Source organism: Protopterus annectens, chromosome 3.part1 (genome assembly GCF_019279795.1).
Source record: "Protopterus annectens isolate FY-2018-M chromosome 3.part1, PAN1.0, whole genome shotgun sequence".
Lineage (NCBI taxonomy): Eukaryota > Metazoa > Chordata > Ceratodontiformes > Protopteridae > Protopterus > Protopterus annectens.
The window spans coordinates 1,148,886,205-1,148,899,893 of NC_056732.1; the positions used below are offsets into that span (position 1 = coordinate 1,148,886,205).

Sequence of the window (13,689 nt, forward strand, 5' to 3'; positions counted from 1 at the left end):
ACTTATTTGTTTGAGATATGCTGTGATAAATCAGCAGTGGGATGCCGATACGGAAGACGCAGTTTTGTTCCAGAATTTTCCATTAATATGCTTTACCTGTGTAATCAAAATTTGTTACAAACCTCACAGTTGTTGTTGTGTCTTTCGGCTTTTTCCGGTTAGGGGTCGCCACAGCGGAACTCCAGTCTGCTAATGATTGGCAGTAGATTTTTATGTGCCAAGTTGCCAGCTCTGACGCACAACCTTCAACGAAGGTATGCCCATTCATGCATGTCTCCACACAAAAAACGCTTTAGCTGAGAATCGAACAGGACAACGTCTTACTGTGAGGCGACAACACTACCGGAGCACCACAAACCTTGCAATCCATTACTAAATAAATTAAATACATTTTTGAATAAACTGTAATCTAGAAAACTGAAGACCCATCATCTTGTTCTGACCTGCCTTTCAAAGGAACATTACAGTTGCACATCCTCTGTAGTTAATTCTGATGTGGCTATAGCTGGTTGAAAAATACAATCAGATGATTTTATGTTTTATTTCCCTACAGCAGCCACATCTGTCTCTAGCGATCTTGTGGAGTGGATATCATATTATTTTCATGTTGAAGCATAAAGCCATCAAACCTGGGTTCACCCAGAAACGTTATCTTTTATGCTGTCTGACTCTGACTGAATTATTTAATTCTCCATGATGTGTAATCCTGCCTGGATATCATATGTGTTTTAATGTTTCTTTTCTAACTAAACACAAGACTTCATTTTTTTCTTATTTACAGTCTCTAACAATGAATTATTCATTAATGTTACAGTAGCTTAGGAATCTTCTATATTACAAATTCATTGTAGCCCTGTGCTGAAGTAACACAAATCATAAGATGTCAGGAATCATATACTGCAATGGTAGTTTAATGAGAAAATTATGGACTACAGCTCAGATGCTTTTAAATATAGCAGCAAGCCAACGTGGCATTTCATGCATTGCTACAGTTTGACATGTAGACACTGTTTACGCAAATAGACATGCTGTGGAGTCTGACGGGCACCAGTATAGTATGTCTTGATATATTATTGCATTTCTTAAGGGCAGTAATATTCCATGTTCCAGACACTGGGACCTCCAGGATAGTTTCACAACTGGCACAAAATGAACAATTGTTACAAACAGAAGCAACTGCTCATAAACCCTACTGTTGCAGCAGGCTATACACCTCTTAATGTAACTGCAGATCAAATTTTACAAGACTTTATATTACAAGCGGATAATGTTTGGGTGACTTGCAAGCAGAAACATTTTACTAAAATTATTGCTTCTTATAATGGAATGCATGAGAAAAGACAAGAGTCATTCACTTTGTTGTAATACCAGACATCTCCACACACAGAGTTCTTAGCCAAAAGCAGGTGAACCTTAAAGCAGACAGGCCTCACCAGCATATCTCTCAACCTCTTAGCACAAGAAATTTGTTCAAAGCCTGACATAATGGGGAGATAAAGGCCAAAAATAAGGACATGTTTTAAATATCGGTCATATAAACTTAGAAAGTTGCTTTCATAACAGAATTTGAGTTAGAATGCGTTTTTCTGAAGGATATGAAGTCTGAAACACAAATGCATGCCATTATTGAGAGACTTTAACCCTTAAAGCATCTTACTGATTTGTCAAAAAAAAAAGATAATTTTTATGAGGAACAGACCCAAAATATGAGGCAAAAATATGGGCATTCTGCAAAAATCTGTACAGTTGAGAGATATGTACCAGGTCTCCTAAATAAATGTGACTACACCTTTATTGAATACAGTGCCATACTTTGTAGCTATATGGCTCTTCAAATGGAGTTTGTAAATTTCCACAGGAATGAATCACCACCTCTAGAAAGATTCATAATCATACAGTTATGCTAGCAGAAGAGGATAGTCTGCACCCTTCAGCTCCTTGGAACCACAACAACAGTTCGCTTTGTACCCACCTACAGTAAATAATATCATAGGATCATTGGAAATTACTAGGCTATCAACCCAGAGGTCATTTTAAGTCTAACCATTTCATCCCAATGTAATACCATAGAAATGCTAGTCGATACCCGAGATTGCATTTAGTGATGAGTGACCATATCAAGGAGGGTTGTGGTCTCCATCCCCTGTAAGAATTTACAGTGCCTCTTCCACTTGTCCAGGTTCCTCTTAAACAGTGTCATAGAGGTGCTCTGTTTCACATGAATTGGTAGCATATTCCAAAGACGTGTCAGTCACTGGGAGATAAATCTGTCCCTCCAGCATGACGGGAGTGTGCAGACAGCTGACTCACGCACACAAAAAATGTATAACTCTTGTGAGCATCAGTACTTCATTATAGAGTTGTTTATTGAGCATCAGATAAAATATCCAGTGTAGGCCATGATAGATGCACATGTGGAGTATGAGAGGTTCATTTCTGAATAGCTCCATTATACCATGGGGTATATCAGCAGCCTGTGCTCTAATGCAAATACCATTGTATGTTAGACAGGTCTGCAGCACATATTCATGCAAATGGTGTATGGAGTATACCTTTGTGTCATGCTGATTGTGTATAATGGCACTGCAAAGGTCCATCTATGTGTCTGTGAGGTAAGGATACAGAATGTTGTTTTCTTTCTTTCCTTTTTCACTTCCAAACACTATTATAGTATCTTTTTTTTGTGGGGTGGGGTCTGCTGGAGCTTAAGGTTTAACATCCAGACAACAAAGTAAACTTATTAAGACAGTGACTAATCACACATTTAAAATATTAGCTTACCTAAATGTCAATTATATAGTTTCTTAAATCCTTCGGGTTCAGTTGGAAGCCTTTAGCAGGGATTCCAGAATTGGTTGCCTTAGGGTAGCAAAATGACATTTTAACAGTCTGGCATGTGTTATACCTTGCAAAGGTGTCCTACCAACCATGTGTGTATATATATATATATATATATATATATATATATATATATATATATATATATATATATATGTTTGGTCCACTATTCTGAAAAGCTAGCATCAGTCCTAATATGCGTGATGCAGGTTTAGCATGTCCTGCAGTCTGTTTTAAATAGTAACCATTACAGTTTTTCCCTCATTCCCAAAATATGGTAAAATGTAAGTGGCTGCAACAGTACAAAAAAATATTCTGGTAAATATATGAAAAGGGAAATTAATGTGTTTCAAAGTTTGGTAATTTAGTCATTAATGCTAGAACTTCTGAAATTCTCCTTTTAAATTTCAACAGAACTATTATTTTCTGTTTCTTAGAGTTACAAATTACACATTTGTTATGAGATTAATACAGAATACCACAGTGGAGAAAAAAGTGTGGAACAGTTCCATTTTTTAAGGTGATACCTAAAACAGTCCAAGATCAGGACAGTTATAAGCATAACATTCATGAGAAAAATGGAAGTAATTCCTTTGTTGAAAATATTAGAACAAACTACTAAAAGGTGACAGCCAGGAAACGGCACTTATTGGCTCAACCGTATATGTATAAACAAATATATTTCAATAAGTATAGATCATTAACAAATTGTTATTAGTTTAATGTTGGATAAGCTAGTGACACCTCCAGGTGCATCTGCAGCTAACTCCTACTGATGTCTGTATGCGTCAAATATTGCTTATTCATATGTGTATCAATAATTCCAAAACAATGCTATGTACAAGGTTTTAAAAGGTTTCATCTTAAAACTTATATAATGGCAAACTCAGCTGCATTAATATTTTACATCTGTCTAGAGCAGGTAAATAGATATTAACTGTTGATTTTATGATATTAATTTATATAGATATAATTCTCACATTTTTCTAAATATCTCTACATCCAATTAACACAGATAGAACTCCTTAGTTTCATATGAAAGCTGTCAGCTGGATAAATAAAATGCTGCTGACAGATGTGTGTAACTTGAGTGGTTGCTGAGATATTGTAAATTGTTTACAAAATATTACAAATGTAATAGTCCCTGTGTTTACAGTGACTTATAAAATTCTGTTTTAGATCTAGAACCTAAAGAATAGTTTGTGCTGAATAGTTTGCCATTTATACTTCTTTCATAACCCCTATGGTTCCAGAGATATGAACATTTGTTTGAAATGTGAGGGCATAATTTGATTCTGTCTAAAGGCTTAGAAACCGCCCATTGGAAGTTACAGTGCAAACTTTCTGAGCTCCATTGGAGTGAATGAGTTAGTGTCTTGAGCCATCTGCTCATTCACTTTTTGCACCATGCCATATAGTGCATAATTGATTTGTTGCATGTCCCCCTGACACTCAAGTCATTCTTGTATCATCATGAATTTCTCATGACGCCAATGTAGGTCTAGCATAGGGACATTTCCATAGACCTTAATGAGCATGCCACTCCATATGCACAAGGTCTCATCAATTAAAGCCAGTGACTGCAACTCCATGGTCCCTATCATGCCATCACCCAGAGATTCAGTAGATTTATGTGAGTCATGGATTGGTGAAAGATTTACAAAAAAATGTATTAAGCAATCTTGTATATATATATATATATATATATATATATATATATATATATATATATATATATATTAGCAATACTAGAGGGTAAATGCACTGAGGTACTTCAACTGCCACATGCTATACTGCATCTATAAACTGTGTCAAAACACTTTAAGTGCATAATAGTCAGTGAATACTCTACAAAGTAAAATGTTAGTTAATTTAAATGTGTGTGTGTAAGCATGTTTGCATATGCATGTGTGTGCATCTGCACAATAGTGAGTGTACATGTGTATGTGATTCAGTGTGTGTGTGTGTGTGTGTGTGTGTGTGTGTGTGAGCGTGTGTATGTATGCGCTATAGTGCAGGATATGATTTTTCTATATGGGATAACCCAATTATATCTCTGATATCTAGACAAGACTCAAGGATTTGTCTGTGGTTTGAGGGAGATACACACTGAGACAGGGTCTGAGAACTATGGTCTAGATAATTCAAGTAACTAAGTCATTGAGAACTATAGCAGTGAGTGTATAATGCTTAGCATTAAAAAGTGTTTCCTCCCTTTTTAATGTTAGTCAGCATCAGTGTTCACACTTTGGTTTTCTAATGTATACAAGTATTTTTTTTTTCAGATTGGCTGTCTTTAAGTCATTTTTTGGTAATATATGATGATGATTTCAAAATGTTTTCCTTCCTGTCCTGTTAATTAATGCATACAGGTAAAAGGCCTTTTTGCTCACCAAAATGTGATCTGATGCAGCAACTAACAGGATAAAAACATTTTCTATGACAGATTATTTTGTTGTACCAAAAATGCACTAAACTTAATCAAAATGAAAAGATTAATAGAATAATTATAACTAATTGCTTTCATGCTGAAGTAGCCATCTGAAAGAAAATATTAAAAATGGCAGTAACATGACTGGATTTGATAAATTAACTGTGCACTTATGAACATGTTATTTTGCAATATTTAAAACCAATGTATTTAGTATGGTATTTTAAAGAACTTGTGAAGAGATTTATCTTTGTCACGGTCTATGAGTAAGTAGAACATTGAGGAGAGGAGAAATTTGAACATCAATTGCTAGTTTACAGTGACTACTGAGGAAGCAGGGGGTGGAGAACAGATCCTACTACAAATGTTCCCCCTGGTGGTTAAGAGAGGAACTACATTATAGGCTGTGTGGTGGTTAAGCCAGCCTGAATATGGTCATATAATAAGCATTATTATACCATGACCCCCCCAAAACGTGCACGCTGATTGGCCAGCGTGCCCGTTGTAAATCGAGATATACTAATGGAAAAAGGTCCGGTTGCCCGGACTTTTTTCCATTAGTATAACTCGGTTTTTTAAAACACTGTCTCGCTATGTTAAAAGGGTTTAACAAAGCGAGACAGCTTTAAAATAAGCAACGGAGACTCTGCTTTATTTAAAGCGTCTCCGCCATGTTAAACCCATTTAACATAGCGAGACAGTGTTTAAAAAGCAACGGAGAAAGCAAGATCTCCGCTTTTTAGTGTCTCGCTATGTTAAATGAGTTTAACATAGCGAGACAGTTTTAAAATAAGCAACGGAGATGTCCGCTGTTTATTTTAACTGTCTCGCCATGTTAAACTCATTTAACATAGCGAGACACTAAAAAGCAACGGAGATCTTGCTTTCTCCGCTGCTTTTGCCCACAGCTCTGATGTACCGTGCAGGCGCGCAGTACATCAGAACTGCCGCGGATGCCAGACATCTGCAGAAGGGCAGTAAACAGGCATTATACTATGCCATTATTTAAGAAAAGTAATAGTTTCTTTTCTTAAATAATGTCATATATAGCAATAACCACTTCTGGTGGGTAATGCTAAATTTACCCACGGTTGGCTTTGTCAAACCACGCCAACCGTGGGTAAATTTAGCATTACCCACACCCAGGCGTGGGTTATTGCTATATTAAAATTTGCTTACAACTGTTTGCAATCTGTCAGAACTGGTATGTGACTATCTGAAATGAATATGATGGCCAGGCAACCTAAGTATGTGTTTTATGTAGGAAGAGTCATTGCTGACTATGAAACTCGTTTCCACCTTAGGATTATGTATTAAAGGAGATGGTTGCCATAAAATGCTTATTGGTGAGAAATCTAGAAGAAAGACCAAGAATGAATAGATGTGAATCTTTCATAAAACTCAATATACAGTGTAAGCATGTTGTGCCTAACTGGGTTCCTTTGTTCTCTCTGGATTTCTGAGGAAAATACTCTGTTTCTGATAGTCAGCCTTTTTAGCTTTTTCTGCATTCTGTGGACAGTACAGTTGAGGAGCTGCCCAATTAGACATTACTTCAGGTTTTTAAACACACCATAGTCTAATGTTTTATGTAAAACTTGCTTTGTCTATGCTATGCCCCCTTCTGTGGGCATAACAAATGCATTACCCACTATATCACCTGCAAATGCATTTTTCCCTTCTGCTGCTGTTATAAACATTCATTTATTGTGTTTAATTAACCATATCATTCTGATGCACATTATATTTGTGGTAAATTGTGCTTGCTTTATGTTTGTGTCTACTCTGACCTTTAAACTTATATTAGAACCTTCCTTCTTTTGTCTGGAACTCCAGTGAAAACGAGCTACATTCATTTCACATTCCTAGATGTGAATGAATGAGTAAATCAATAAAACAGCATATACACTGTCATTATTTTGTGCTATTTGTTTATCTAAGGAGACTTTACATGATCATCCTCAAAAGGTGAAATGCAATGACTTACTGCTTTTAAACTACCCCATTTATGAAGACATAGAACATGGGGATGAACATTTTTTTTTGTATTTATTATAAAAAGGATAATTTGATGAAAGGATGCCTCTTTTTAGTTTAAAAGTCTCAACTGTTTGTTTTCTATAAGTCAGAAGAACTGAATATTATGCATGACAGCTAATATCTAACATGAGAGAGAAAACCAAAAGTAACAAACAGAAAATGGGCATGTCCGTCAAATTAAAAAGGAAAGTGAGAGAAAGAAAAATAAAGCAGTAAATAAATGCATAAATACACACATACAAACATGCATGGATACATGCACACTTAAAATGCAGGCAAACAGAACTATAAATGAAGATGAGTATTATACCATGATCCCCCCAAAACGTGCACGCTGATTGGCCAGCGTGCCCGTTGTAAATCGAGTTATACTAATGGAAAAAGGTCCGGTCGCCCGGACTTTTTTCCATTAGTATAACTTCGTTTTAAAACATTGTCGCTATGTTAAATGGGTTTAACATAGCGAGACAGCTTTAAAATAAGCAACGGACATGTCCGTTCCTTGTTTTAAAGCTGTCTCACTATGTTAAACCCGTTTAACATAGCGAGACAGTGTTTTAAAAAAAAGCGACGGAGAAAGCAAGATCTCCATTGCTTTTTTGTTGCTATGTTAAATGAGTTTAACATAGCGAGACAGTTTTAAAATAAGCAACGGATATGTCCGCTGCTTATTTTAAACTGTCTCGCTATGTTAAACTCATTTAACATAGCGAACACTAAAAAGCAACGGAGATCTTGCTTTCTCCAGCTTTTGCTCACAGCTCTGATGTACCGCGCAGGCGCAGTACATCAGAACTGCCGCGATGCCAGACATCTGCGGAAGGGCAGTAAACAGACATTATACTATGCCATTATTTAAGAAAAGTAATAGTTTCTTTTCTTAAATAATGTCATGATATAGCAATAACTCACTTCTGGTGGTAATGCTATTACCCACGGTTGGTTTTTTCCTCGGGCTCACTCGACCAAACCACGCCAACCGTGGGTAAATTTAGCATTACCCACACCCAGGCGTGGGTTATTGCTATAATAATATATTTCCATTATTTGGCAAAAACTATGCAATATAATAGAAAGCAGCAGACTTGGGCAATATATCCCATTCTGTCTGCCAAAATATGAAAGCAAATCTTTCATAATATTCATCCATTGTTTTCTTAAAAGTGTGGACATTGTCCCTCAATCTCATCATCTGAGAACGTAAGAACTGATTCCCAGCTTTAACACACACTATGCAATGCCACACTAGAAAAGTTGGACACCATGGCTAGCATGACTTAATAATTATGCCATGGCAATGACTATTTTTTTTATTTTTACAGATGAAAGATTTGCTTTTCCAAATGGCTAGAGATGATGCTTGTTGTGTTATAACTTATTTAATGCCCATAAGTGTTGTTGTTGCTATTTTTAGGAAAACTAGTGCCAGGCACAAGTGTGAATGAAAAACATCAAATACAGATATGCAGATTTTTTTCAGAATCCCATCATAAGTGTTGTCACTGTCAGCATAGCCACAGTGTAAGTACAAAATACAATGATATAGTTTCAGGATATTTATCATATCAAACTACTGTAAACATTCACAAAGTCACCAGTTCTGTATTCAGCTTTAACTGCTGTTCTGAGATTCATGTCTAGTCTGTATAAATAGCTTTAGTCTTGCATCTAAGGAAGTCAAGCTGGGGTCATGAGCTTCTAAATTATAGCTTACTTTAAAACTTGAAATACAACTATGACATTACTTTAAGAGAAAATGATTACCTGTGACTAATTTCATGATTACTTTCTTTTCCAGGCACCTGATGACATCAAAAACATCCTGATCGATGAAAGGGCAGACAAGAAAAGAAGGAGAAATGATCTTTAGAAAAAGGCCTCAGATATACTATGCCTTGGTCATTTTGATAATAGCACTGACTGGCAGTGAGGGCCAGAGACAGCGAGCAGGTAACTGGACATCAATCTTGAAGTCCTGTTTCATCACTGTACTTAAACATTCATTAAAATAACTGAAGGAAGTACATTGTTTTATAGTATTATATTATGTTATTTATTGCAGTGAGAGTTGTTTTCTGTCCTATGAAAGCCCTAAAATGTAGCCTTGTGAAGTCATGGAAGTTTAGAATCAATGAGAAAAAAGTGTTCATAATTTCTATAGAAAGTATGCTTAGAGTGAATAAACTGGAAATGGAAGACGAGTAGCTGCAACAGAAATAGGAAGAGATGTAGCGCGATTATGACTCCCTATAAGAAATGAGACAAACTGATGGAAGTCCCAAAATATGGAAAGTTAAAATGTGATCCTAATAAAAATGGTTTGAAAATATTTCTCAGGAGGCAAGCCATCACACACCCCTATCCTCCTCACATTTAATGATATGCATTGTCTGTATTACCTTTGTACCGTGGAGCAAGGGAAGTAATAATATGCATTATCTGTAGTACCTTTGTACCGTGGAGCAAGGGAAGACTCAAATACTGTCATCTCAAAAAGAGTACATCTGCCCTATTCACACCTAAATTCTCACTGTTACGAGTATCACAGTTATGTTCCCTGGGATTGCTGTAGATACTTGGTGATTGCCAAAATGTGTAAAATAAACAAATAACTTGAGCAAGAAGTAATGCGGGCTATGGTATTGTAAACTGCATAGCAAAAACCATAAAAAGGACATTAACAGTGAGGTGGCATTGGGTGACTTTCAGTCCTCAGTACCCTTTCTAATTAACAACATGCTGGGATCTAGCCTACCTGAATTATGAAGTCTTCCTGCCTTGTTATAGGGAGGTGCAGTGACCTGCTGGACCTGTGATGTTTGTTTGAGGAGATTAGTTGGGAGAAAGATATTGAACCTAATTCAGGGCAACATTTATGTGAAAAAGTAGCATGGATATGTTAAACCAAACACCTGTGGTGAGCCTGATGAGGTATAATTTGTAAATAAAAACACTAAGCACGTTATCAACAGAAATACCAAATAGCTTTGAAGACTTGTTCAGAATAGCAGGTCTAAGGAAATCATGTACTGTTTGGGTTAGGAAAAAGTGAGGCAACCCTCAGGTGACACACCAGGACATTAAATGTATGAGGAAAGAAAGTACAGCTTGAGTGGCTTTGAGAACAGACTGCTTGCTGACCAACACTTGTGGTGATGATTGCTGGCTGTAGTTCTCACCCTCCAACACATTAGCGATGGTGGTAGGAGAAGCAGTGATCATTAACAGGAAGTATAGACTGGGATAATGCATGGATTTTTATTTGGCTGTGTGCATATATCAGGAGAATGCACTAATCTGTTATTATTTCTAAAGGTACTGAATTTGTGCTGTGGCTGCTACTGCTCCAGGTGAATGATTCATGGAGGGTGACTGTAGGTGGGCTGTGAAGTCCAACTGCAGACAAGCTTGTGAGTGGGTCTCAATGGTAACATTGTTCAATATATCACAAGCAGTCATGATAGTAAGGAAGGTACTTGGAATACAGTATCTCACCAAGATACTACAGAGAAATAACGATGTCACCATAACAGCAAGTTACATTGCGCAGCACAAATGCTTTTACTACTCATCTAATGAAGCAAATGTTTCAGATAGAGAAAGTTCAAACTTTTCACACAATGAATAAGAGAGGGCTGTATAACACAGATAGAGTCTGGAAACTGTCAATGTATTCACTGGCAAAAAGGCTAATGAGTGGTGATCTGTATCTATTGCTCAAGGCTCTACTTGACGTCATTCTATTTCTATGTTTGCCTTCCTTTCATCTAATTTTATACATACACACTATGCACACATACATACATACACACACATAGACACACACACACACACACACACACACACACACACACACACACACACATATAAATGTGTGTGTGTGTATATGTCTGTGTGTGTCTGCACGTGTACAAACATGCACAGACACTCACATACAGAGACACATACACACATAAACTGCATGTATACACACACACACACACACACACACACACACACACACACACACACACACACACACACACACACACACACACACACACATTCCCTATTATAAGCACACAAAACCCATTTCACTAAACAGAACAAAACACATGATCATCAACTACAAAACCTAGTATTGTACAAATCATTGAAAATAATAGAAATGCAGGAGTACATGACCATCCAGATTCAAACACATGCATCTGGAGCATTTCTCCCTGGGCCTCTGCTGAAAATTGGCTGTGTTCCAAGTCAGACTTTCTCAGTAAACAAATGTTAAATAAATAAATAATACATGGTAAAAGATCCTCCACATGTTATTGTTCATGCACACTCCCAAATCTAATACTGTTCAGATGTACAGAACACTTTCCCCACAGAAACTGAAATCAGCAGTGAAACCCTTGTATAAGATTTTGTGTCCTAGACAATCTCAACTACTGCAATTCAGACATGACCAGAAAGACAGTGGAAACACTGGTGGAATGTAAGACCAAATGGCAGACGTAATAGTAATCTTCTGCAGTCTGTCTGTCTTCTCTGAACGGCCTGCTCTGCAGCACCCTAGTATGTCTGACACCCTCCTATGTTACCAGTGCCTCTTCCTCAGATGTATTCTGTTTTTATTGATCCTTCTACCTGCAGCATGAGTACCATCTCCCCATTTGCAAGGCCCCCACGCCAGCTATCTTAAATGTGTAACTGTTTATTTGAATCATTCCACCATAACTATCAGCACTGCTAGTTTCATTGAAACCTGTCTGCCACATTCCTGAATCCACAAGCATGTCAGCTGGAGTTGTTTGCATCTGTGCATTATTGCATGCATCCATTCTTAGTGACGACCATAGCCTCTACTTCACATGTCTTACTAAGTCCATTTCATGACAGTGGCTATACTCTAAACCTGTTCTTGCCCATATTTCTTGACAAGATATGTAAACCATTTGGAGTCTGAGTCTAGACCCACCAAAACCATCCTCTATCCCCCAATGTCTCTCCTTTCACCATACTTCCTGACATGTGTCACTTCCCTATTTGCCACTTTTCTACCCGCAGCTGCACCACCCCACCTCTACTCAGCACCTCTCTCTTTTCTGCAAGCCCTAGCCATGGTTTTCCATTCTTGCCTCACTCTCATCATATTTTCCTCTGTTCCTCCTCCCAGTGCTGTTATTCTAACCTTTCCTTTCTCAAAGCCTGACAATGTTGACCCTTTGCTGTTCTGCCCACTTCTTTGGGCACAGCATTCCTGACCCCTTCATTGTCTATCTTCCATCTGGTTACATGCCACTGCCTAACACCTCACTGCTATTGCCTCTTTAGTGCTACTTCCTGCATGGCCTCTTAAAACTCCTCTTCTAACTCCATATCCTTTTCTTAACTTCTGTCTTCACTGTCTGTCAATATCAGGGCTTTCCTCCTTTTCCTGTATCCTTACTGTCTGCTGCCTCAGTCCCTCTATGTATCTGACAGTCCCCAAGAATGCCTTTGTATTTTGTGCCAGTCTTCCTTCTACTATTTTAAGCCTCTCCTCATTGCAACCTCCTGTTCCTCTTGCACTTTAGATACTCTCTGACATTCATAACCTAAATAGTGAACATGCTAGCATATCTGTCTCCCATATTCTCCTCCAAAGCAATTTTGTCCCTTCAATTCCCACATTCCTTGTCATTCCATAAATTCGTAAAACTAACACCTGTTCCATACCCTCTGCACCTCAACCACTTCTCTATACTGTACTACATCCATGCTGTACTGCTCATTTCATCCTACCCATTCTTAGGGCCTTCATTTTTCAATATAAAAAGCACCCATTTCGGCCTCTCTATCTCATCTATCCTCACTAATTTACAAAGCCTTTTGGTTAAAGCACTAAAGGTACTGCAGATTTTAATAATAAATAAAATTAGTGAGTTAAGTATTAAAACATACATATTCCCAGTGTTTCATAATAACAGTGATGAACAACAAGTCTGACTCTAGACCTAAACAGCTTAAAACACAAGGACAGAGAAATGCTCACATGAGCAGAGGGAAGCAGGCTTCTAATTTTCATTAACATGCCACAGGTCAGATTCCTTGGAAACTGTGTTCAAAGTTAGGCTTCATATGCCGAACACCAAGAGGGATAAAACAGGCTGACTGGCACTTGTAAAGCTCAGCACAGCTTATTTATTAGCCATTAACAATAACTTAAGAATACTTTTAATCAGGCACATGACTAAAGATTACTTAATTAATGTTTCTTTCACTAATAAATATCAAAACTAAGAAAAAAAATAGAAATAAATACCATTAGGATATCAATCGATTTATAGAGCTAAAAATAAATAAATATTTGAACTATAATGCCATAAACAAGTCATATGAATTGTATTATAAATTCTAAAGTG

The 13,689-nt window shown here is 37.2% G+C and overlaps 1 protein-coding gene across 1 annotated transcript in view; it reads left to right on the plus strand.

Annotated features, from left to right (window-relative positions):
• Positions 1-13,689, plus strand: part of COL22A1 (collagen type XXII alpha 1 chain) — a 2,341,282-nt gene that overhangs the window by 111,741 nt on the left and 2,215,852 nt on the right. Inside the window, exon 2 of the mRNA XM_044067281.1 lies at positions 9,108-9,259. Coding sequence (XP_043923216.1) covers positions 9,139-9,259 — 121 coding nt within the window. The 5' untranslated portion in view covers positions 9,108-9,138. The remainder of the gene's footprint in view (positions 1-9,107; positions 9,260-13,689) is intronic.